This window comes from Periplaneta americana, chromosome 9 (genome assembly GCF_040183065.1).
Source record: "Periplaneta americana isolate PAMFEO1 chromosome 9, P.americana_PAMFEO1_priV1, whole genome shotgun sequence".
In the NCBI taxonomy this organism is placed as follows: domain Eukaryota; kingdom Metazoa; phylum Arthropoda; class Insecta; order Blattodea; family Blattidae; genus Periplaneta; species Periplaneta americana.
In genome coordinates this window covers 156,557,322-156,584,348 of record NC_091125.1, presented here as the reverse complement: position 1 = coordinate 156,584,348, position 27,027 = coordinate 156,557,322, and the positions used below count along the sequence as shown (strand labels likewise).

The 27,027-nt window shown below is 34.6% G+C and overlaps 1 protein-coding gene across 1 annotated transcript in view; it reads right to left on the bottom strand.

Moving 5' to 3' along the window:
- LOC138705620 (uncharacterized) overlaps positions 1–27,027 on the bottom strand; it is a 437,982-nt gene that overhangs the window by 219,642 nt on the left and 191,313 nt on the right. The window contains exon 3 of the mRNA XM_069834221.1: positions 16,454–16,508. Coding sequence (XP_069690322.1) covers positions 16,454–16,508 — 55 coding nt within the window. The remainder of the gene's footprint in view (positions 1–16,453; positions 16,509–27,027) is intronic.

The following is a 27,027-nucleotide window of genomic DNA, read 5'->3' as shown; positions in this document are numbered from 1 at the left end:
AATGTTGGAAAAAATAATTGCAACCACATTTTTTAACATATCTTGATGAAAATTTATTTACACATAGGGTAGAACTGAAACGTGGCTATTAGGTGGAATAATCATATTTTAATTTACTATTAACACTAATTAATTATATTTTAATTAAATATTTTTTATTTCTTCACAAAGGGGCACTTTTCTCCATAATCAATGAAGCAATTTGCTTGAATATTTTTCCTGGTATCTAGAACATCAATATGAACTACTTTATGAAGATTGATAAAAATATACTAATTAGTTAATGAAATACAACACATTGAATCTTACCGATTGAAAATTATTAAAAATTAAACATGCATAAACAACTGTAAAATCTATTTATGTAACAGTGCAACAATAATTTCTCAGAAAATAATGTATTAACATGTGAAGAACATGTTCTGAAAATTTCACATTAATAGCTCGAATAGTTTCTAAGAAATGTGCACCTTTATGTTGAAAAATGTCGTTCTAAGAAAATGCATGCCAAACTTTTCATTGCACCTGCATGTAACCTGAACACTTAGAATGCTCCTGGTTCATATTCCTGATCCACTTGATCTTGACTTTTTTCTTTTCTTAGTTATGTTGTGGTGTCTGGCTTCTTTCTGTATCTTAGACATGGTTCAGTCCTTCTTTTCTGAATTATCCTTGATACGATCAAAAATGTTCCTGGTGAAAATTCCTCCTCCTATACCTGACCTCTTCGGAACTTCTTCTCTTACACTTTCACCCTCATTGAAACACAACACTATGTCATATATACATATTTTCACCACACTCAGACCACAATATTTAGTTTCAGGGCATCTGTTCCACAATACACTATTGAAACTTTGCTTTCAGTTTTGAGTTTTAGCACGCACATACTTTGCTAGCAGTTGTTCATCTAATGAAGCTCTAAAATAGGCTTTATTGCAGTCATCACAAAAGTTCTGTATCAACCATGGGGAAAAATGGCTCCGAAGGGCCACTGCACTCAAAGCCGCCTTACCTCACTCCACCGACCCTCTCCTCCGCCTGGTGCTTCTCTAGACACGCTTCATTCAGTGGCGGGTGTGGCTTCGATCTCGGGACGTCAGTTTCAGGAAGAGTGGCAGAAAGAATTTTTTTGTTACTTACAAAAAGAAGAAAGTTTGTTGCTTAATATGTGGGTTTAAAATTGCGCTATAAAACGCTTCAATATTAAACGCCACTTTGATTGGACGCATAAAGCGGACTTCGGTGATCTTACAAGTATTTATTTGCAATTTTAAAAGCTATTTTCGTAATATTTGTTAAAAGATACAAAACAAGATATGTTTATGGTATTTTCAGGACTTAGATATTTATTTTATTTAGTATCTGGAACTGAACTATTTAAAACTTTGAGTGTATATTAGGCCTACTTGATGCGTTCTCTTTCCAAGAAAGATTTTCAGAAGCAACTGCAATGGAAATGGAGATGTGTCTGTTCAATAATCCATTTGTATTTGATGTTACCCAAGCAGCAGAGCAACTATAGAGATGAAAAAGAGCACGCCACTAAAGTGTTTAGGAAAAAAATGGATTACCTACCAGAGGAGCAATTCCCTAATCTGCGCACATTTGCAATGCGTATGGTATCTATGTTTGGCTCAACGTACTGTTGTGAGCTGTTTTTCTTTTCAAAATGAATATGACCAAAAGTATCTCCAGGTCTAGGATCGCAGACATGCATTTAGTTTCAGTATTACGGTTGAGTTGTTCTATTTTAGAGCCAAATATATCCTTTTTAGTTAATAACAAGAAATTTCGAGGAAAATCAACAAAAAAAAATGAAAACCAGCAGTATAGGCCTACAGTAGTATTTCGTTTCATTCATATCTCATACTCGTATATTTTGCTTAATATGTTTTAAAGTTAAATGACAGTGGAGCTTAGTTTTACTTTCTTTAGTATTTATAAAAAGAAACAATTGATTTTGTTGATCACTATATTGTGTTTAATATGTTTTCAAGTTAAATAACAATGGAGCTTAGTTACTTTTTTGGTTTTAAAAAGAAACAATTTATTATGTTGACTATTGTATCTTTTAATATATTGTGAAGTTAAATGACAATGGATCTTTGATTTTTTCTTTATTGTTTTTAAAAAAGAAATACTTTATTATGTCGATCACAAGGGAGTTCAAGATTTTTTTGTGCATATGATAAAGGAATAGTTATACAATTGAAAAATATATAATTTGCCTAATGACAGTAGGTGGCCGTCATAATTATTATATGATACGTGTACTTCCTATAAACAAAATACTGTAAAGATTTTGAAACAAGAAATAAGAGCGGAGAAATTACTGTTGCGCAAGGTGTGTCGAATCCACCACTGCACTTGACTTAGCAAAACACCTGCATTACCCCTCGCCTGTCAATCAAATGAATGTGGAGTGAGTAGGAATGCTCCCTCCCTACTTTGCTGATAGTCCCCAAAGCTGTTCTATATATATAATTCTATTACCACTAGTAAAAAATGCAATATTACCATTTACATCACTATTTACATTAGGCCTACTATTTGCAGTTGGTCGGTAATGTTGCGGCTGCACGCGCTATTCCGGGCAGACCCATGGACAGTAACCGTTGTCGCCACAGCTTCAACGAGATAGAAACTCTCGCCCACGTTCTTGGATCTTGCCCGCATGGTGAGACATTACGCAATGCCAGACATCACAAAATCAGGTCCGCAATCGCTCAAGCTCTTCGCAACAAGGGATATACCACCTATGAAGAAATCCATGGTCTATCGGAAATAGGAATCTGTCGGCGGTTTGATATATTAGCCTTTAACAACACAACAGGCTATATAATACTTCCTACTATCCCTTCGAATTGAATACAACTCAACAGGAAGATGTCAACAATGAGAAAAATCAAATTTATGGTCCAACGTTCGTTATTAGCTATTTAAATATGTGTAAGTTACAATCTACTGAAATTATTGGATTATTAGTGAGTGCTAAAGGCACGATTACAAAAAAAAAATTCTGCAAAGAGTTCAATCTTGAATCCTCTTTGGCCAAGCCTCTTTCTTTGACAGCTCTAAAATATTCAATCTAGCTTCTGAGAAATGATATATATATATATATATATATATATATATATAAAGTAAATTAATAGCACAACAGTAATAAATTATATTTCTCACGAAAATTTTACGCATTTACTCATACTTGTATATTTGGTAATTTATATTTTGTCCTTCAGGGCAACTCCTATTTCAGGGGAAGTTTGTTTAAATAAAATAATTATATTACTTGGTTCTTGCGCAGTCTGTTGTGTGGGCTTGTCTTGACACATAGATAACTTTCTGGTGCGTATGTTACCAGTGAATTTGAGTTTTTTTTTTTTTTTAACACTGGATATGTTCTGCCCATTTTATTACACAATTCACTTCACTACTAACTCAAATGAAACACCGAAATTCCGTAATTCTCGCTATGAAACTGTTATTGAAGTCAGCTGGAACCATAAAAGAAATACGTGGTGGCTTGCAAACATGCTTCTAAACAATACATTACGAGACAACTAAAAATTGGGTATAATTTTAGAACTACTTGAACATGTTACTGTCTTCCCACATGGAGAAAGAAATTTGGTAGTAGGAATCCAAAGAGAAAAATGGGAATCACGAAGCCATTTAATGACAGAATAAGGGGGCGTGGTCCATGTGACAAGAATTAGTATTTTATTTATTTTTATCGTTTCCATTGAAATTTTCACAGTTTATATAGAAAAGTACGTACTTCAAAAAATTTCACATTTCCAGAAAATCGATTTTTTTAACCCTCAGTGACGGACATCCCCCCTTAAGGGCCAAGGAAATTCTTTGTGATGGCTACCAGGGGAAAGATACAAGGAGTACAGGTCTCTTGTTGTGGACTTACATACTTTATACACTTTGTTGTTACCTTTTTATTAAATCGCGCACAGTTGTAATGCCAATTTCGTATTCTGATGGGAGACGAGTTAAGGTTTCCCTTTCCCCAAACCGCTCAATTATTTGCAGTTGGTTTCGATAATTGTCAAATAGGTTTTCTTTTGACTCGTGGAAGACATTTTGCACAGAAGTTACATAATACGGCCACTGCAACAGTAGGACAAGGACTGAATTGTACACAGATTTTCGCACGAATTGTGCGTAAGTTCTTGGTGTCATTTCTTTGAAAGCAGGTAGTGACTATTTTACAAGTTGGGAAAACATCAGGAAGTCTTCTTCTTCTTCTTTTCTTCTTCTTTTTCTTCTTCTTCTTCTTCTTCCCTTTAAGTATTAGGCCATATGGCCTGTTACGATCTCACAGTTACTGTGAAGAATAAAGATGTCAGTAGAATAACAGCAATTGAGATGAGGTTCATGAGAACAACAGCTGGATATACTCGCTAGGATCATAAAAAAAATGAGAACATACTGCAAGAACTTCAAATAGAACCCATTATGCAGTTCATCAGCAAATATCAACTTCAGCGGAAGGGTCATCTCGAACGAATGGATCGATGCAGAATTCCAAAAGCGCTGTTTTATTACCATCCGCATGACAAAAGATCTCTAGGTCGTCCGAAGAAGAGATGGACTGAAAATTCTAGTTTGAGACCGTAACAGGCCACTCAGCCTAATACTTGTTAGGAAGACGACGACGATCTCACAGTTGAATTTTCAATCCAGCGCTTCTTTGGATGACCGAGAGATCTCTTCCCGTTTGGACGATAGTGGAGCATGACTTTTGGGATTCTGTCTCTACGCATGCGATGCAGATAATTTATCCAGTTGTTCCGATAATAACATCAGGAAGTAACTCTCCCTATTGGCAGCAGCGGCAGCAATACTGTGTAAGGGTAAAGGCTTGTAATAGTATACTGTACAAAAATGCGTACTACTATAAGGTACTGTACAGTACTATAGCAAAAAGGAGCGAAAGAAAGACAGTCGGACAATTCACCGATCGGTTAATAGGGTGGCGGATAATCGGGGCTCCACTGTATTGGGTTTCGATGAACCCCTTGCCACTTTTGCTATTTGGAATCACCCTGTATAGGACACAGTTACACAAGAGTCTCTAAGGTATTCCTTAACGCGATATCTTATCATTTAAACTCTTAACGTTATCACGAACAGTACATAACGCTTTTACGATACGCGGACGTCCGGGGGGGGGGGTGCACAAACCCTGTGCCTAGGCCATATGGACTGTTACGATTTCACAGTTGAATTTTCAGTCCAGCGCTTCTTTGGATGACCTAGAGATCTCTTCCCGTTTGGACGATAGTGGAGCATGACTTTTGGGATTCTATCTCTATGCATGCGATGCAGATGATTTATCCAGTTGTTCCGATAATGACATCAGGAAGTAACTCTCCCTATTGGCAGCAGGGGCAGCAATACTGTGTAACCTGTGTAATAGTAGAGGAGAAGGTGGAAATATAGGCTACCATTTTGTTTCCTCATAATAATGGAAAATGGTGTGGCATATTACTTGGAAATCTTTATTGACATACAAAGTAATTATTCATATACAATTTTTCCGGTCTTAAAGATCAATAGTTGCAATAGATATTTGCATATAATTACTTTTTGAAGGGAAGAAGAACTGCTCCTCTATTGGTAGTGAGGTCTAAATATGAGCTACCATAAAAATTTGAAAATAAAACTGGAAAAAACAAAGAAACATAAGTAGGAAACCTGTGTCACATCAATGGCAATATTCTGTAACAAATAACGATAGTGAATATATGTGCTGGTAATATGGGTTACCTATCCCATATTTGGCAAATAGCGGTAGCCCATATTAGCAGCATCGACTTATGATGGTTTCTAAGATCATGTATGGCAAATGTTGTCCTAAATAAATAGTACTCTTATGTCATGTGATAGAGCTATTCTTAGTCAGTGCAACACATCAAGCTTGAATTTTAAACATGAAATATATATATATATTTTTTCAATAAAATTGAAACTGCATACCTGCAAAAACTTTGAAAATGATGAAAAGCACAAAGGACACACCACATCCACACCATAAAGGCAACTGGTTTGTGTCTTTGTGGAAGCAGACTGATGGACACGAGATGTACTTTTAGAGCTTTTTCGCTAGATAACAACATCATATATAGTAAAAAACGAGGTAGCCCATATTACCACTCCTAGCCCATATTTCCACCTTCTCCTCTATACTGTAGAAAAATGCGTACTAATGTAAGGTACTGTACAATACTACAGCGAAAAGGAGCGAAAGAAAGATAATCGGACAATTCACCGATCGGTTAATAGGGTGGCGGATAATCGGGGCTCTACTGTATTGGGTTTCGAAGAATCCCCTGCCACTTTTGCTATTTGGAATCACCCTGTATAGGACACAGTTACATAAGAGTCTCTAAGGTATTTCTTAACGCGATATCTTATCATTTAAACTCTTAACGTTATCACGAACACTACATAACGCCTTTACGATACGCGGACGTCCGGGGGGAGGGTGCACGAACCCCGTGCCTGAAGAAGAAAGTGAGACTGTATTTCTCAGCCGCCACTGCCGCGCATTCCATACCGATATCAGCACAGAACGCACCTTAACGTCGTATAAATCTCACACCAGAAAATTACAGCAATGCGTTTCAAGATAGGAAGAAGAAGAGTGAGAGAGAGAGAAAGTTTTGGACGAGAGGAGAACGAAAAGTAGAAGGCGTTTTGGTAAGGGGGGGAGAGAGGGAGAAGGAAGAACATTGTATATATTTCTTCCTCGCTTTACCCCCCCGCCCGCTTTTCCCCACTCGGAAGAAAAGCACTTTCATAAATCTGCTGTGAGATATATGTGAGCACAATTTCCGGGCGTTGGCCATTAAGTTGCTCCAGTCTTGCAATGCTACTCTTGCTTCTGCTGGTTGCCTATGTTCCCCTCCCCCCTCTTCGCCGCCATCTTGCGATCTCTCTCCTTGTCATCTCAGATGATGCTTCCCCCATGGCAGTTATACGTGCAGAAATAATTCTTTTCGAATCGTCCACATAATATCTTGATTGTGAGCCTGGGCTCTTCAGTGCCGGAACCAAGCTCCAGAAGTAACGTCGGGCTTCTCCACACAGGCTAATGGTGTAAATGAAACAGCACAATTAAGATAAAGGACGCAGCTAATACGAGAGAAAGTCAAAAAGTCGCCTTTACCATCACCATAATAACTATCATCAACAACGAAATCTTTCAAGAATGAGATCTATATTTATTCCGAATTCTTATGATCCCTTTCTTGGGTAAAGGAGATTCCATCTGTTAGAGCTTCTTTTCACAATTACCCGTTATCGTTTCTTTGAAAGTCATCAAGATGATCCGTCACCGTCATCATTTAAGCGTCCACGCCTGTGGAGTAACGGTTAGCACATCTAGCCGCGAAACCAGGTGGCCCGGGTTCGATTCCCGGCCAGGACAATTTACCTGGTTGAGGTTTTTTCCGGGGTTTCCCCTCAACCCAATATGAGCAAATGCTGGGTAACTTACGGTATTGGACCCCGGACTCATTTCACCGGCATTATCACTTTCATCTCATTCAGACGCTAAATAAGCAAAGCTGTTGATAAAGCGTCGTAAAATAACCTACTAAAATAAAAAAAAATCATCATTTAAGCCCGAATTTTTATGTAACATTGATCCTAAAAATATGTAAATAAAAATCTCAAAATATGTAGGTAAATGCACAGGAAGTTAAAATAAATTGTTATTAATTTTAAAAATGGTTAAATAGTGTTAATTTTAAACAAATAGGATTAGTTTCATACACATCACACATTTTTCCGAGCTTTTCCCCAACCAAAAAGCAAATGCCGGGTAATCTTTTGGCGAATCCTCGGACCTCACCTCATCGTTGTAGAAAATTACTAAATTGTAAAACTGTAAAAATTGTAAAATACTGTAAAAATTTGTACAAATTGTAATTGTAATATTGTAAAATTTTGACTTGTTCCACATCTTAAAGCTTCATTGCTTATGTAATATCTATGGAATATAATGAATGAATGAATGAATGAATGAATGAATGAATGAATGAATGAATGAATTATGGCTGCGTCCATATTCATTCCCAGAGCTGCATGAATCCCGTTGGGTTTCCTACATATATTTACATCAGGTTCGAATTAATTCCTCTGTTTCCTCATCCAGAAATTTTTCATATCATTGAAATTATAAACGAAATTCAATGTAGCACTTACAGTACGTAAAGCTTCGAACCAATGAAAATAACAATAATAGAAAAAAAAAAAGAAAAAGTAGTAGCTATATTGAACTACAAATAATAAATTGCTGTAGTGAAACAATTAGCCGTTTTCCGTGTGTTGAAAGTTCCTCCCTTACATTAAGTGGAGATTTTTAATAATTGCTAATTTATATATTTCATTGACAAATTCAACATGTTTTAAACACATGTATGTTGGACATTTTTCAATTTTAGATCATGATTTTATTGACAAATTTCACACATCTGTAACCATATCAATTTACAAGAAACTGAGTGAAGTAGTTGTTACCTTGTAATTAGACAGTCCTAAAGTCTACAAAATGGGAAAGAAAATTCCGGAATCAACTCGGATACAAACTAACATGAATCCATTCAATGACCGGGAATCAACTCGAATATCACCCATCCAAGACCCCTTCGATAAATAGGAATCAATACGGATGTCTGGGAATCAAATTGGCTGCAGTGACATTTATATACCTTTGTCATGATATAGTCTACTTTTTGATGCGATTTTAAAATTAATCAAGACCTGAAGCGTAATGTGCCACAAGATATTCCTCCTAAAGAAATGAAGTTCTGTCGGTGATCGGACAGTAGTCATATGTTCTTAAGCACCGAAAACTATCTCTCGATTATCGCATGAGATTACTGGTGCATATTGAAACAAATGGTTGTCGCTGATAGTAATGTCTTGTGGATGTTTCCAGGTTTTTTTCGGATGAGGATTTGGATAACAGTGATAAGCTGGCGTAACCCCGATTTCTTTCAAGGACTGTTTGCAATTTTTTCAGAACTAACCGAGTGTTTATCTTGTCCTGAACGCTGAAACATGTAGGGGAGACTGTTGTACCTTTAGCATAGTGTACCTCTGGACATTTTTTTGTTTTCTTTTTATTTTATTTTTGCTGCTACCTAGGGACTCAAACTGAAGTAGATTGTAGAGAAAGCAGCTAAGTAGCTCTGATCGTAGTTTCAGTTTGGTTTACAGCAAATTGTGAGTTCAATAGACAAACGAAGTTTTTTAGTATCAAAAGTAAACATTTCGTTCATTGATATATGTTTTCTAACACAAAACCAGATTTTATTTGTTAATATCTTTCAAGCACGGTGTGTTCCATATCATCTGGTGAGTAATTTCCATGATTTATTCGAATCTCTAGTTTTGGGACCCATATTTGTTTAGAAGTGCACCCTCTTGTACAGAGACATCATTTTATTTTTACTAACATTTCTAATATTAACCTGGCTATACCTTTGGCTTAAAGGTTGTGAACCGGAAACACCGTTTGCTAACCCCTTCCACGACTGAAGTTCGATGATACTGGCGTAATACACAAACAAATCACTTTACTAGGTATAGGGAGGAAGAAAAATAGTTCATCCATTTACGTAAAGTAGGAAATATCGCGATTTTGAGTTTAATAATTTTCATTAGGTTTTTCTTTAATCAAAATACAGTACAGTATTAACAATAAGTGTTTTTACTCTCGAGCTGAGTTATCCATTCGGACGTATTCCTTATGCAGTGTATATTATACTGTATACAGCACATTAGCGTACAATATAGAGAATGAAGTTAAATTGAAAAATAATCATAATATGGATATTGAATTTGATGGCCGTTCAATTCTATACAGGTTTCAGTTCTTTTTTGCATATTATCGCACATAGACTATTGTACCTAATTCCAATTACCAGTTTCGTCTTTCGTACTAGTAACTCATGTTGAAATAATTCTGTACCTACTCTATAAAAGAGTACCTTACGTACTGTAAATTCAATCTTCACTTCTGCCCGATCCGAAAAGATAAAATTACTCAGACATGTTATCTACTGTCAGTCCAAGTGGTTTTGTCGCAGGGTCGTAGAAAGGGGGAAAATCACGTGACAGATAATTACTTAACGAGGCCCTTTTATTTAAGTTATTTTAAACAGTTGTATAATATTACGTAGACGTCCAATTCCTAACAGAAATTAATGTTTTCAGAAAAGAGCTAAGACAGCCCAGCCACAAAGGGACGGGCAGAAGTGGGTGGGGGAAACCGGAATGCGACATAGGCAAACGGACGACAGTACCTGAGCGAGACTATGATTCAATATTGAAAGCGAACATATTTCTGGAACGTACTATACTCACTAACTCAGTACTGTTTGTGTTTACTATGACCGCAAGGCGACTTTGACTGTATACGCTTGGTTCTGTGTGGAGAACGGTTGGAAGTTTAGTAGAGGGGGTGGGAGTGAAGTACATTCAGAAACTCAGGTACAATAAAAATTGAAGTAAAAATAAAATGATGCCCCTGTATCTTTGGACACAAAACATATCTTGTACCATGGAACATGTTCCAAGGTACACGATACTATCGGTTTTTGTTTATCTTCTATTTTAAGATCATGTCACGAGTAAGTCTGGAGTTAAGAGGCCCCCAATTGATCCGGATGTCTTGAAGCAGTTATTGCTCCTCCAGGAAATAAAATCTCAATCAGAGAAGCCTGCTCTGGTTTATGATTGCAAACACATTTTAAATAAGATTGTCAGTTTTTACATCTATATTACCACCTATATTTCATGTGTTCCAAATTACAAGAGGGTATGTTCCAAGGTACATGAACCTGTTGTACATTCGAACACATTAAATATCCCTTCATTTTATTTTTTCCATCCTTAATAGACCTGTAAAACAGGAAAATACATACAAGAAGTTGTAAAGGAATCTTTAATAATTATTTCAAGCATTTTTTATTTAAAAAATTTCATTTCCAAAAAAAAAAAAATTAAATGTGAAAATTGTTTAAAGATACAATAGTCTCCCCTATCCCATTATGTACTGACAACATTTAATTTAAAATTGTATAAATATTTGTTTATAATTTCGTTCTAGCTTATGCTGCAATATTGATTAATTTTCTTAGCAAGGCATTTAATTAAACTAAATTTGGCAGGGATGTTAATTTTTTATAAATACATGTAATTATCTTAAAATATGTAGTATTGTGCGAAATACTACCCGTTGAAGTTGAACTGATTGGATTTTTCGGAAGAAATTTAAGCTGAATAAAAATAGAATTTGAAGAAGTAGATAGAACTACTACTGGTAACATAAATAATTATTTTATAAACATAAAGTGATTAAAAGATTAAGTATTATATTAAATATTTTAAATTTGTAACATAGCACATGATAGAAAATAATCATTTCCGTGTCTATGAATTATAAATAGCCTACTAAAATTGATAAACCCACTATACACTCATAAACAAAATATTTAGGCCCTAAAGAAAAATATAGCCTATTCTAAAAATAAGTAATAATTAAAAATATTCTAATAAACATTACAAGTGTTTAATTTTAAATATCTTGGTCTCAATTTTAATGACACTGACATCAAAATTTTTCCACCGCTATGGAGTAACGGTTAGCAAGCTGAGGTTTTTTCCGAGGTTTTCCCTCAACCAATCGAAGTAGAATTGCTGGGTAACTTTCGGCGTTGGATCTCGGACTCATTTCGACATCATAATTATACTTTTCCTCTTTCATAATCATCTATGTTTCTTTCGTAGGTTTCGGGCTTGCTAGACGTATAGTCAGCTGCGACCATCACCGAACTTGGACTTCGTAGAATGTGGTCACTCGCTGCTGGTGGTAGTGCTATGCACCGTTGGTTCTCCGCTGGGCTCACGGTAACTCGTGGGACTGGGGTTGAAGGGTCGCGGTGAGGCCTAGGTGGAAAAGTAAAGGGATGATGTAGGCTGTAGGGGAGTTCGTTTGCGGCGCGCAGGGGGATCTGTAGCGCGGAAGGCCTCAGGGCCTGCACACAATTCCATTCCGAATAGTACTATAGACCCACGCGAGTGGCCTGCGTGCGAGGACAGTTACAGATTCTGCCTACCCTGAAGAGGGACTAATACTTGCTTGCTTGCTTGCTTGCTTGCTAGCTTGCTTGCTTGCTTACTTGCTTACTTACTTACTTACTTACTTACTTACTTACTTACTTACTTACTTACTTACTTACTTACCCGGAGGTTCATTGCCGCCCTCACATAAGCCCGCCATTGGTCCCTATCCTGAGCAAGATTAATCCAGTCTCTACCATCATATCCTACCTCCCTCAAATCCATTTTAATATTATCTTCCCATCTACGTCTCGGCCTCCCCAAAGGTCTTTTCCCCTCTGGCCTCCCAACTAACACTCTATATGCATTTCTGGATTCGCCCATACGTGCTACATGTCCTGCCCATCTCAAACGTCTGGATTTAACGTTCCTAATTATGTCAGGTGAAGGATACAATGTGTGCAGCTCTCCGTTGTGTAACTTTCTCCATTCTCCTGTAACTTCATCCCTCTTAGCCCCAAATATTTTCCTAAGAACCTTATTCTCAAAAATCCTCAATCTCTGTTCCTCTCTCAAAGTGAGAGTCCAAGTTTCACAGCCATACAGAACAACCGGTAATATAACTGTTTTATAAATTCTAACTTTCAGATTTTTTGACAGCAGACTAGATGACAAAAGCTTCTCAACCGAATAATAACAGGCATTTCCCATATTTATTCTGCGTTTAATTCCCTCCCGAGTGTCATTTATATTTGTTACTGTTGCTCTAAGATATTTGAATTCTTCCACCTCTTCGAAGGATAAATCTCCAACTTTTATAGTTCCATTTCGTACAATATTCTGGTCACGAGACGAAGGGGGACTAATAGACATCAAATTTTAAAATTTTGATTATTATTTAAATGGAGTAGGTAAGAGACATTTCGGAAAACAAATTACCATTCATACAGAAGCACAGTACGTATACAAAACACAATTTCTACATAAAGTCTTTAATTTAGCAGTGATGTTTGAGTACTAAAACGAAAATATAAGGACAATACTATAAGTTACACAAATTCAACTTTTATGGCCTATATGGGTCAAAGACTTGTACGTTGTGGTAATGTACAATCAATAATAAAGTGTGTTACATTAATATCATATAAATTAACCCTCCTGCTACCAAGGGGGGTAAAAGGATTACCCCACTGATGATTTTTCAATATTATTTTAATTTTTCTCCACATTTATTTTTGAAATTCCATTTATTTGTTCGTTATATGTCTAGTAACATTTTAAAATAAGAATAACATAAATAATTCATCTACTTTAATAAGTAATTCGCGTTATTTAAATGGGGTGATCTTGTTACCCCCTTGGTAGTCTATGTCATGAAAGTTCCAGGATATGAAATTCAATTTGTAGGTTAGTTTTCTACATTTTTTAGCTTGTCTGCTTCCAAACTATTTAATTTTCTGTTATTCATATCACTATTCATATTATTCATGAGTATCACAACCTTTGTTTCCAATTTTTTTTTAATTTTTATTTCTGTATGTTATGGTTATTCTAAAAGTAATTTTGTTAGAAGTAATTATTAGTAGAGGCTTTTCCCCAGATATTCATTGCAGCACGGTTATTTGTGGTGCTTATATAACTTATTTCAATTTCAGCAAAAAACTAAAATTTATTTTCTTAGATTTATATTTTTTATTTATCTTTAGAATTTTTAAGGATTTTATTTTATTATAAACAAATGTCTTAGAGATGTTCATGGTTGTATATTATATTGTCACTGATTAAAGTATAGGGAAGAGTCGGGTAGTATCGGACATCGGGTAATATCGGACAGTGAGTTTCTTTCATCTACCACACGATGATAGTACCTGATTGACATGGTTACGTTTCTGTGATGTCGCATAGAGAAACGTAACCATGTCATTCAGGTACTACCATATGGTGGTAGATGAAAGAAACGCACTGTCCGATATTACCCGATGTCCGATACTACCCAACTCTCCCCTATATTGTATTTGAATATTTAAATTTCAACAAATACAGTACCCGAAATGATTTAGAATTTCTTTTATAATACTGAAACTTTTATTGCTTGTAGCTGTGTTTTCCACCTTCTCAATATTATAATTATAGCGTTGGGAGTTTGTCTTGAAATAGAAAGAAGGCAAGTTTAACTTTACTGATATGTTTTCTCATAGTGTCACCAATAACATATCTGAAGTTCATTAATTTTGGTACATGTTTTAACAAAATGGAACGGAATTTTTTAATCACCCTGTAGTTTTAAAAAGCGGAAAATTATTTTATATTTTCACATTTTGTACAGGTCCATAATCACTAATATATATGTGTTGTTAATAATCCAAGTGTTTAAAAAAGATTGGTACCATGATTTTGATGGCGGTAATTGTATTACCTACCTTGGTAGTAGTAAGTTACAAAGAAACCTTGATAGCAGGAAAATATTGTACCATTTTTTAAACTTGCAGTGCCTTTTTCATGTTATTAATAACTTTTCTTGCTTGCCTATTATGTCTTTTCCTTGCTTTTAATTGTCTTTTTGGTCTACCTATTTTAAGTATTAGGAAAGTCTAAATATTCTGGCTCTAACGATGATACCCTGACGAGACTAGTGACACAGTAAACAAAATAAACGAAGACTTGAATTCGATTTCACTGTGGGCACACAAATTTGGATTAAGGTTAAATCCAGAGAAATCGCAAGCAATCGTAATGGGACATAATCGTCTACGAAGCACTCTTGATAGTAGTACTATACCACATATAATATTGAATGGGATTATTGTTAAATACAGTGAAACAGTTAAAAATCTTGTCATTTTTATGGGTAGCGATCTAAATTGGAACACTCAAGTAACACACATTTGCAAAAAAATATTTTCTCAACTTCACTCCTTGTTCCATATGAAAGAATTTCTACCACTTACTCTAAAAAAGAATCTTATTCAGACGCTTGTAATGCCCCATTTTGATTATTGCGATTAGCTGCTAACTAATGTAAATTCACTCTTAGCTGAGAGACTACAACGTGTTCGTGATGTGTGCATACGATTCATCTGCAATACTCGTAAATTTGACCATATAACACCTTCCCTCCAGTTACTTTCATGGGTGCGTCTGAAGGAACGAAGAACAATACATTCACTGTCTCTTCTGTTTAGAATCATGCATACTTCTACTCCGAATTATCTGTTATCGCGCTTTCAATTTCTTACAACTCTTCGAAACCGACATCAAGCACTTCTTTCTATCCCTCATCATAGAACATCTTTATACTCATCTTCCTATACTGTAGAAATACCTCGCATCTGGAATTCGTTACCTAATGACGTCAGGGACTGCCGGACTTTATCACAAATCAAAATTAAATTGGAAAATTTTGTCTTAGTTAATGATTTTAGGTATTGCTAGAAGTATTGATTTGTGTTTTTTTTTTCTTTTTCTTTTTTTAATCTAGATTAAAATTGATCTAAATGAGGGGTTGGAAAGCAATGGTGGATCATTAATGTTTAGGTTAGGGGTTTGGACTTTTTCCATTGCTGGTTGTCACAATCAAAAATTAGGACACAACGTTTCGAAGGGTGGTTCTCTCTTCGTCTCCAGGTGTGACAGGTGTGACTTCGTCTTCTGTGTGACTGATATACAGAATAGCTGTACGTAACGATCCCAACAGTAGGTTTTTTCCTTTCTCTCCTTCCTTCCACCTGAAGACGAAGGGAGAACCACCCTTCGAAACGTTGTGTCCTAATTTTTTATTGTGACAACCAGCAATGGAAAAAGTCCAAACCCCTCACCTAAGCATTAGATTAAAATTGCAAGTTTCTTGTTTATGTTAGTTAATTAGTTAGGATACAATTAATTATGATACTTAATCACTCATTTAAAGTTTGTGTGACTGCAACCTGTGTATATTTTTGTGTGGCTTTACCTTGTTTATAGTGTTTTTTTCTCTCTCTCTTTATTTTTTGTGTAGCTTTATTTTGTATATAGTGTATTTTTTTCTGTTTATTTCTGTTATTGTATTTGTATTCCTGGTGTTATGGAAGAGAAGGCCTGATGGCCTTAACTACACCAGAATAAATAAATAAATAAATGATATTCATAAAATCCCTTTGGATTCCCTAGGATCTATTCCTCGGTCTCTAGCCATTCAACTAACGTTGCTCCGTGTCAGAAAAAGTTATATACAGCACACACACGTTTACAAATTAAATCCACAGAGAAGACAAAGGCTAGCATAAAATCGCCGTTCACCTGTGTCCACGAGAAAAGATGTATAGCGCTGTGCCCCTAAATATCCCAGAGTAAGCGTGAGCAAGAGACAAATAGTGGAGCAGCCTACCTCCATGCAGGGATGATGATGATAATGATGACTCTGGCCGGACGGCGCTCGCCCTCTGAAACACACAACATTTGCTCTATTAATTATACTATCTCAAGCAATTACACTTTAATTGCAAGGCTTAGTGGAAGAGGGGCATTTAGACCTCTTTTCTAAAAGTAATGCAAAAGAAAGCATAATTACGAAAGATCAGGGAATTACACACAGGGAGTGTAGTTTTATTTTTGCATTCAAGGGATAACAACGGATTACAAAGAAAAATCGTTGTCGTTGATGCGATTGGAGATCCCCAACCCTGGTAAAAAAAATCAGTTCCCTCAGGATGCGCGGAGAGAGAGAGAGAGAGAGAGGAATCATCTTCTATCACCGGTACTGGACGGCGGAAGTGCGTAAGCACCACGCCACGCCAGCTTCATCGACTTATCAACTAAGCCAGAATCCCTCGGAAAACCTGTATTACAATTTGCCTCTCTTCCCCCCCTCCCCCTGCTCGCGCTTCTACACTTTTTGTATGTGTCCGGGGTCATTCTCTACTTAATTCTTCTGTGGAGCGAAATTAAATTCTGCTGCTGGTTTATTTAGTTTTATCTCAGCACCCTAATCCTTTGTCTCTCTCTGCCACCCCCCCCCACCCCCGCCGGCTGCTCTGGTGTCCAGCGACGCGAGCACAGGTTCTCCGGCCTTCGCCCCCTGGGCGCGGGGCACACCTTCATCGCGACCTTTCTTCCCCACTTGTCCCCTGATTTACTTGCACAAAAATCCAACGCTAACTGTGCGGAAAATGACATGCACCCCGCCCGCAGCTAACAGACTTATCATAAAGCATCCCTCCTTGACGACTGCAGCCCTCACGACTTCTACGAGGGAGGTACACTCCTCTATAATATCTGTTATAATAACTCTTCTTATAGTTGCAACTGTGATATACCATAGTTTGAAATTTACACCGCAGCCTGTCTTTATTATATTATATTATATTATATTATTTATATTATATTATATTATATTATATTATATTATATTATATTATATTATATTATATTATATTATATTATAGTATAGTATAGTTTGTTACTTTTCTTATTCTGTTAACTGTATTGTTTGTTTTTCTGTTTGTTTAATTGTTGTCAATTTTCCTACTCTGTTACCTTCCATTGTTTGTTTGTTTACTTATTTGTCATTTTTCTTACTCTGTTATCTTTCATTGTCTATTTGTTCTTTTTTGTATGTTTTGTCTAATGGCAGCCTCTGATTTGAGGATTTTATATTATATTATATTATATTATATTATATTATATTATATTATATTATATTATATTATATTATATTATATTACATTATATTATATTATATTATATTATATTATATTATATTATATTATATTATATTATATTATATTATATTATATTATATTATAGTTTGTTACTTTTCTTATTCTGTTAACTGTATTGTTTGTTTTTCTGTTTGTTTAATTATTGTCAATTTTCCTACTCTGTTACCTTCCATTGTTTGTTTGTTTACTTATTTGTCATTTTTCTTACTCTGTTATCTTTCATTGTCTATTTGTTCTTTTTTGTATGTTTTGTCTAATGGCAGCCTCTGATTTGAGGATATTATATTATATTATATTATATTATATTATATTATATTATATTATATTATATTATATTATATTATATTATATTATATTATATCGTATTGTATAGTATCGCATCGCAAGGCATCCTATCATGTCACATCATATCACAATCATTATCATACTAGCTAGTAAGCCTATGGTATATGTTATGTTATGTTATGTTATGTTATGTTATGTTATGTTATGTTATGTTATGTTATGTTATGTTATGTTATGTTATGTTATGTTATGTATAGGAAGTGAAGTTGTATTAGAAAGAGTGAGTGAAGAAAGAATGATGCTGAAACTGATCAGGAAGAGAAAAAGTTATTAGTTAGTTGTTCTTTTTTGTATGTTTTGTCTAATGGCAGCCTCTGATTTGAGGATTTTATATTATATTATATTATATTATATTATATTATATTATATTATATTATATTATATTATATTACATTATATTATATTATATTATATTATATTATGTTATTATATTATATTATATTATATTATATTATATTATATTATATTATATTATATTATATTATATTATATTATATTATAGTTTGTTACTTTTCTTATTCTGTTAACTGTATTGTTTGTTTTTCTGTTTGTTTAATTATTGTCAATTTTCCTACTCTGTTACCTTCCATTGTTTGTTTGTTTACTTATTTGTCATTTTTCTTACTCTGTTATCTTTCATTGTCTATTTGTTCTTTTTTGTATGTTTTGTCTAATGGCAGCCTCTGATTTGAGGATATTATATTATATTATATTATATTATATTACATTATATTATATTATATTATATTATATTATATTATATTATATTATATTATATTATATTATATTATATTATATTATATTATATCGTATTGTATAGTATCGCATCGCAAGGCATCCTATCATGTCACATCATATCACAATCATTATCATACTAGCTAGTAGGCCTATGGTATATGTTATGTTATGTTATGTTATGTTATGTTATGTTATGTTATGTTATGTTATGTTATGTTATGTTATGTTATGTTATGTTATGTTATGTTATGTTATGTTATGTTATGTTATGTATAGGAAGTGAAGTTGTATTAGAAAGAGTGAGTGAAGAAAGAATGATGCTGAAACTGATCAGGAAGAGAAAAAGTTATTAGTTGGGTCACTGGCTGAGAAGAAACTGCCTACTGAAGGATGCACTGGAAGGAATGGTGAACGGGAGAAGAGTTCGGGGCAGAAGAAGATATCATATAAAAGATGGCTAAGATATATCGATCATATGAGGAGATAAAGAGGAAGACAGAAATAGGAAAGATTGGAGGAAGCTGGGTTTGCAGTGAAAGACCTGCCCTTGGGAAGAACACTGAATGTATATTATATTATATTATATTATATTATATTATATTATATTATATTATATTATATTATATTATATTATATTATATTATATTATATTAGGGTTCTTTAGGAACATGTCGATATGCTAAGAAAAATATTAATTTTGACATCAATTTATGAAAATTTTATTCTGATGTTTTCCCCTAACATATATATGGACGTGTTTTCCGTAAATTTCACATATTTGGTGTCAATGTGATCGTTTTCTGTCACTCTATTTAAAAAATACAAATTGGTGTCAAAGTGTCGAATTCACCCATAGGGGGGGGGGGGAGATTTCGAAATAGTATTACAAACATAGGAGATACTTTAAAAACCAACATTTACAACACAGATTTTGCTTCTGAAATACTTCGATAAACTTAATAATACTGCTACTCGCGTTGGCCACATTTGAATTTTTCGTCGCTGCCATTTTCCACACATGCCTCATGAAACCATTTTCGGTAACCAACACACTGAAAATAAAGTTCTCTAGTAGTAACAGCACTACACGCGATTCAATAGGTTTTCTTGGATTGTCCAGATTGTTTGATGAACTACGTCCCTCTCCCTACATGCCGAGCGTTAGATGACTTCCTTCCGTGAGAAAGCGTAACTTCTTTTTGCTGTTTAGTCTCCTTCAGCTGTTTCCTATAGGTTTTAGAGGTTATTACGTCTGAGTCTTGCAGTTTCTTACTCTTTTGCCATCAGATGGAAGTATTAGCAGCGGAATGATGACATTTCTTCAAAGAAAGTATCAGTAGGTGAAGAATTATTATTATTATTATTATTATTATTATTATTATTATTATTATTATTATTATTATTATTATTATTATTATTATTATTATATACATTCTTGTCGTGGTTACTATCGACATGGTCAACATTACAATAAACCACAATACAATAAACAATTAGGCCTATATAGTAACACCTACAAAAACACATAAATACAACATAACTGTAAAAATTCATTTAAGGGGAGGCAGAGGTGAATATTTCAAAATCCAAAAAATTTATCCGATTTGTTTGAAATTGATCATGGATACTAAGTATGTTATTAGTAATGGACATACCAAGTTTCAACTTTCTAAGTACAATAGTTCTGTAGATATTAATAATTTTATAAAACTTTATATCGTTTGATATAAAATACTCCATGCACCATATTGTAAGAAATTTTCAATATTTATTTTTATTTATATGTTCAGAGAAGGTATAAAAATAATTATAAGTATTAGTTTATTATGGGAATAATATAGTAATACAGTTATCTTGGTTTTAATTTCATACTTTTAAAGGGCACATAATCAGAAACTAACATCGGAATATGAAAATAAAGATAATAGAAATGGAAAAAAACAAATTTTCATTTTTTCTTCAGTTTTGTTCGAAAATTTCACCTTTGTCTCCCCTTAAAGAATAAGAAGAATTATTTTTATCGATAAGCTATTTGTGTGATGCCTTCTTAAAATTAAAAAAACTAACGTTGGAAGATTACTGCGGTAATTTTTTTTAAATAAGGCGAGGGCAATAGAGTTGTACCAGCTTTTTGATTTGACAATCTGACATTGGGTTCCACAAGATGAGAGCTTTGCCCTGTAGGGTAACTATGAACAGTTGATACAAAGGTATATATATTAAGATTCTTTTTAACATTCAATAGACGTCCAAAAATGTAAACATTAACAACGGTTAAAGTACCTTCCTTTTTAAAATAGGGGTTTACAATGTCGATCCAGTTAAAATACGAATTTTTTTCTTATACAATTTAAGAATTTTAGACATATCATTTTCATTACTCCAAATTGTACTATCATAATTTAAAATACTATTAAGGAATGCGAAATAAGCATTTGTTATGTATTGTTTAGGCGTTGATAGTTTTAGGTGTCTTAAAATAGTAATATGCGTTACAAGAGCGGTATGTTGAAGTTTTCATGTTCGAGGAAAAGTTTGAAAAAGCGAAACGTAGTTGAGCTTTTTTAATTTCCGAGAATTGAAAGAAAACATACCGCTCGTGTATCGTACATTATTTTGTGCGAAGATCGTTTATTACATACCTGAAAGAGGAATTTATAATTAGTTGCAATGAAATCTCCATCTTGGTTTCTGTTCAATGACGGAAAATTTGCAAAACAAAAATATCTACCTTCAACATTGTTGCTTTAAAATGTTTCCTGTGTTTCCTATACTCCAGCAGGCCGTGATATACGTCTGTCTTTTTTTCCCCCAGTCTATAAATGCGAACTTGAAATAAACGGTAAGGTTATGTAATGATTTATTTTTCATTTTAATATTTTAACAATATTATTTATATAACATATTGCAGTAATAACATCGGCATCTGGAATCTTGTTGACTTTTTCACGGCTTTCTTAATGTTACTTGCATCACGAATGCAGTAACTTTAGTGGAGTTGTAGAGTTTACTTAATTTTTGCAAATACTTTAAAAAAACAATTAACAGTGCAATTTAGGTGAAATTGCAGTGGTAAGTTTCCAATTTATAATTATTACTATAATGAACGTCTCTAAAAATAATATGTTAAAAGCCTAAAGCAGTAAAATCAATATGTCCCTTAAGCGGTAAGAAGAGGGAAATTGTTATGTGTGTTAGGTTGGGAATACTGAATGTGGAATTTTAGACTTTCCGCGGATTGGTTTTCTGCGGAAACCAAGCAAATACGCACGATCTCACACAAAATGTATTACTCTACCTGACTGCAACAGATCATATCAATATGTGCTTCCCAAGTCAGCTTGTGGTCAATAATAATTCATAATAGTTTTACATTAGACACGCCCATATGATGCAAATTATTTTTCAATGTAAACAAAATTCGTTGCACTTTTTTGTCTTTTAGGCAGAAACCACTTACCCTTTATTCAATTTAATTCACTTTAGGGAAACACAGAAATTATAAAATATTTTTATGCTCGACCATGCCGAAATGTAGTAATTATACACCTGGTAGCAGACCTTTAATGCATGTCATTAAAGTACACCTACTCATTAAAGGTCAGGTCTTTCAGCCAATGACGACTCAGGTTACAACTGTTCAGCCAATTACAGGTCAGCTTTCTACCGTTATAAAACCGCAAGTATCGATTATTCTCGGATATGCAATCGAAATAGAATTAGCGAAAAGTCACGGAGGCTGGAAATTCAATACTGTCGCAGAAGGTTATGTTCTGTTACTATAATAATTAGCGTTAATTGTAAATAATATTCAAATAAATTCAATTTGTCATCTCGTTTTTCAATGTCTAATTTAATTTCAATGTTATCTCTGTAGGTTCTTATGGCCTAGCAAGGTCAATGTGGACATCTGTTCCTCGGAAAAAATCAATACTTTCGCGTCTGCGCACATCTCACAACATACGGGACATTGGTCAAGGTCAGATACAAAGAAAATTAATAATATCAAGTTAGAAATATGGTCGAGCATAAAAAGTCGTATGAAACTCGCCTATAATGGTAATTAAGAAGCTCGTATGAAAATTATGAAACTCGCTTGCGCTCGTTTCATAAATATCCATACTCGCTTCTTAATTACCTTCATTATAGGTTCGTTGCATAATGTACTATTATGAAATAAATGTAGGAATTATTTGTTGAGTGATCGATAGTATGCCACCTGTATAAGTCCCACAGTTGATGTCTTTTACACACTGTACGCAAGCGTATGAATGCACAAATACTGTATCCATGTCAAAAGGTTTCTGTTTCCATGGAAACATAACTTAACATAACATGACTGTACTCTGACAACGCAAAATGTAAACAAGTGTGTTGGCAATGTAAATAGAGCAGAGTGTGGAAACAGATGCAACTATGATTATTAATAAAATGAACAGACTCCGCCGAGAAAGGAAGTTTCTGTGTGCTTGGAATCTGTCGTCAGTTGTTGGGCACAAAAACAAACACTTCAACTTATGAACATATAAATACTGTTGCATATTAAACAGAATTTTCGTCAGAATACTTCTCCAGAACAGTGTGTTTCATATAAACACATCTGTGGAAGAAACTAAGTCTATACCGTCTAACATTATTATTATTATTATTATTATTATTATTATTATTATTATTATTATTATTATTAAATATATTTACGTTAATTATTTTACATATTGAAAGCAAATCATAGGTTAGTGAGACGAAATATCTCACAGTAAGTTGAGGGTCACTGAATTAATACCAACTGTCATGCATTGTTACTCAAAAAATTATTTAATTCCGTACCAACTAAGAAAGGTAAGTAAATTATGAAAACACAATCTCATCGCATACTCTCTTAATAGTAAATTAGAGTATCCCAAATTATTGTAAACATAAGTAAACGGTATAATCTTTGCGATTTTGTGATAATATGTCAATAATGCATATTTGTATAATTGAGGGGTTCACAACCAGAGTGGACCAAGTCATTATGGAATAATTTTGAGAAATTGAGTCTTAAAGTTCCTGGCTCATGCTAATCTATCGATTAATCGATTAAATTCAAATTGTTAATCGATTAAATATTTTGATCGATCGATACCACTAATTATAATATAAAAATGTGTAATAATATTTCGCAATACGCAACAATCTATCTTCTTTTCTTTAAAATTAGTTGTCTAGCATATTACGGCGGATACAGCTTATGTGAAAACGCATTCTCGCGTATCATAACGATCCCATAATTTCGCCACTGTTGGCACGCAGATGGATATTAAAGTACAGTACCATTCTTGTGTGGAACTCTGTTCAGGAAGTAATTCTTGCAAGTATTTGTGAAGTGACTCTAAGAATGGAACCTGCAAGTAACTCGCAGCTGTGAAATCTCACAGATGTACATTTCTATCCCCACAATTGGAAAACCTTCTGTAGAGAAGATTTATTTCTGTCTTCTCTATAAATTAGATTGCGAGTAAAGGGATGTTATTGAGTATTTAAGTGGGTTACAAAGATGAAGAAGGTTGTCAGAGTGGTTTGAAGTTTGTTAGAGTAAGATTAGATATTTTGCTTGTAGCCCAAATAATATTATTGCGATGTACCGAAGTAGGCCTACATATGTTATGTGTATATAATCACTCAGTGATTTAAGGCGGCGCTCATTCCGTCGGATCCCGGCCACTTAGTCACTCGTAATGAGTGCACCTCTGCACATTTGACATTGTGCCACGGTCACACATCTGTGATAGTCCATGAGGATTGGCCACTAAAGGGAAACTAAGAGGTGGAACTTAAAGTGAGAGGATTCAATCCAGCATCGGCTTAGTGGATAGAGCGTCAGCACGTAGAGCTGAAAACCCGGGATCGAATCCCGGTGCCGGAGAAAATTTTTCTCCGCTCCAACGATCATTCATCATAACCCAAATAAGATAAGATGGCGACTCTTCCGAGTTTTGGCGGTACAACCCCGAGCATTGAATATAAAAAGTCCAACGAAAAAACGGCCGCGGATTATTCTAAAAATAAAATAGATAAGTTAGACAGCGATGCATTGAGGAGGAATATTTCAAGTTTGTGAGGAGAAGATTGCATTCAAGTCTGAATGACATTAAAAAGTGCCAAAAGGAAGCTGTGTTTCCCAGTGTCTCGATCATCTTTCTCGTGGATAATGAGAAACATTGGATTCCGCTATAAGAAGAATAATATGGCGCAAAAGTATTTGATGGAACGTCATAGTTGCGCTGCGTAGCCTAATCAGTTTTCCTGTGCAAATAAAGATATAAGGTCAACTAAACATTCTATATTCTTTTTCGGTGAAAAGTTGATAAATATGAACATGACTAAAGATAAACTATGGACGATTAGTGATGCGACCGCCGATTGGTAAAAGTTCCAAGATTGTAGTACTCCATGCCGGTAGTGAACAGGGATTTATAAAAAAAATTGGTTAAAGGTGTTCAAGTCGCGTTCAACTAGGATTATCACGAAGAAATGGAGAGCGACCGTTTAATAAAATGTTTTCAGGAGCAGCTTTTACCAGTCTAGTATATACAGTCACGAAGTTTGAATTGTTGAGGGTACTAGGAACAATAGACTGTGCAGGTACTATTTCACATTGTCTGTGATGAGGCGATAGTAGCGATCCTAGAGGTTAGAAACTCTCTATAGATGTATAATTACTACGTATTGAGCTTCGTGACTGTATAATATTCTAGACTGAGCTAATATTCTATCTAATTCTGTGGTTGTTATGGTAGGCTAACGCAGAACAGTACACGATATAAACACAAGTGTTCTACCAGGATTATGGAGTTTCTTTTTAAACATTTGGTAGTCCTTCACCCTCCTACAAAACTGACCTCTACTGGTTTTAAAATCCGGCGAGGCAACCCTCTCTATTCGTGAAACGCACTATAGTAATATCACAGTCAAGTATATAAAGTCACGAAGCTCAATACGTAGGGAATATGCATCCATAGATAGCTGCTAACCACTAGGATCGCTACTATCGCCTCATCACAGACAATGCGAAATAGTACCGGCACAGTCTATTGTTCCTAGCACCCTCACAACTCAAGCTTCGTGAATGTATATACTAGACCAGAGGTCTCCGAAAAGCGTATCGTCATTCGTGCTCTCGATGCTGCCCGCCGAACACTGTGTGCTGTAAGGCTAGAGAAGGGGAAGAGACTCGTACCTCAACACATGGAAGCGATCAGTGGGGGATCGTGGCAGCGGTCTGCTTATGTTTACGAATAATAACATGAACATAATAAGAAATATCATACGTTTGTATATTATTTTGACATACTATGAAGCTGGAGCCCCGTCTGTTCCTATAGACACAAGCCATTGCAAATTCAACCTCTTCTGTTCTATGGTGCCTTTCAGTGCCTGGAAAAGATCTTCTCCAGTTGTATTTTGTAATTACATCTAGAAGACATTCAGACACAGTAAAATGTTCATTAACTCCTCGGTGAGCTCCTAGGTGAGCTTTGTCATTTCTATCTGTGTTTCGTCCAATGCAAGTGAGTAAGCTACAAACTGGTCAGTTGTTGTTTCGACTTCAGATTTAATTACGTTTACAATCTTGAAATTCCTTCTCTGAACTGTAATTGAAAACAATTTAATTTTCTTAAACTTTGACTTTGTTCTGGACACAGTATTTTAGTAACGTCTTGTATGCACAGGACAAATGATGTTTCTGTAAAGGGCTTCATTGATTTTCCAAGCTAGAACATAGCTAGCAAGAAGCTTTTTTTATTTAAGACTGAGGACACGTGTGTGATTTGTGTTTGTATTTTCTTGTTTTATATTTATCAAAATATTTGTAGGCCTACGCATTTCACCTGGAATTAAACGAGAAACTATATGTTTGTCATGCGGAACTGAGTGCAAACGTATTGTAATATACTGATTATTATGTATAACCAACAGTCATACAGATAGCCCCAATATAAATTATTTTCACATGTCCAACATGCCTGTAATTGTATGATATTCTTTGTGAAGAGTCGAGTAGTGTCGTCGCATGTTGAATTTTAACACACCCTTAAGAATTTTCGAAAAAATTAAGAATTTCACATTCTCCCCACTAACACAAAAAAATTTCACTTCCTATTTATCCTTGATTGTA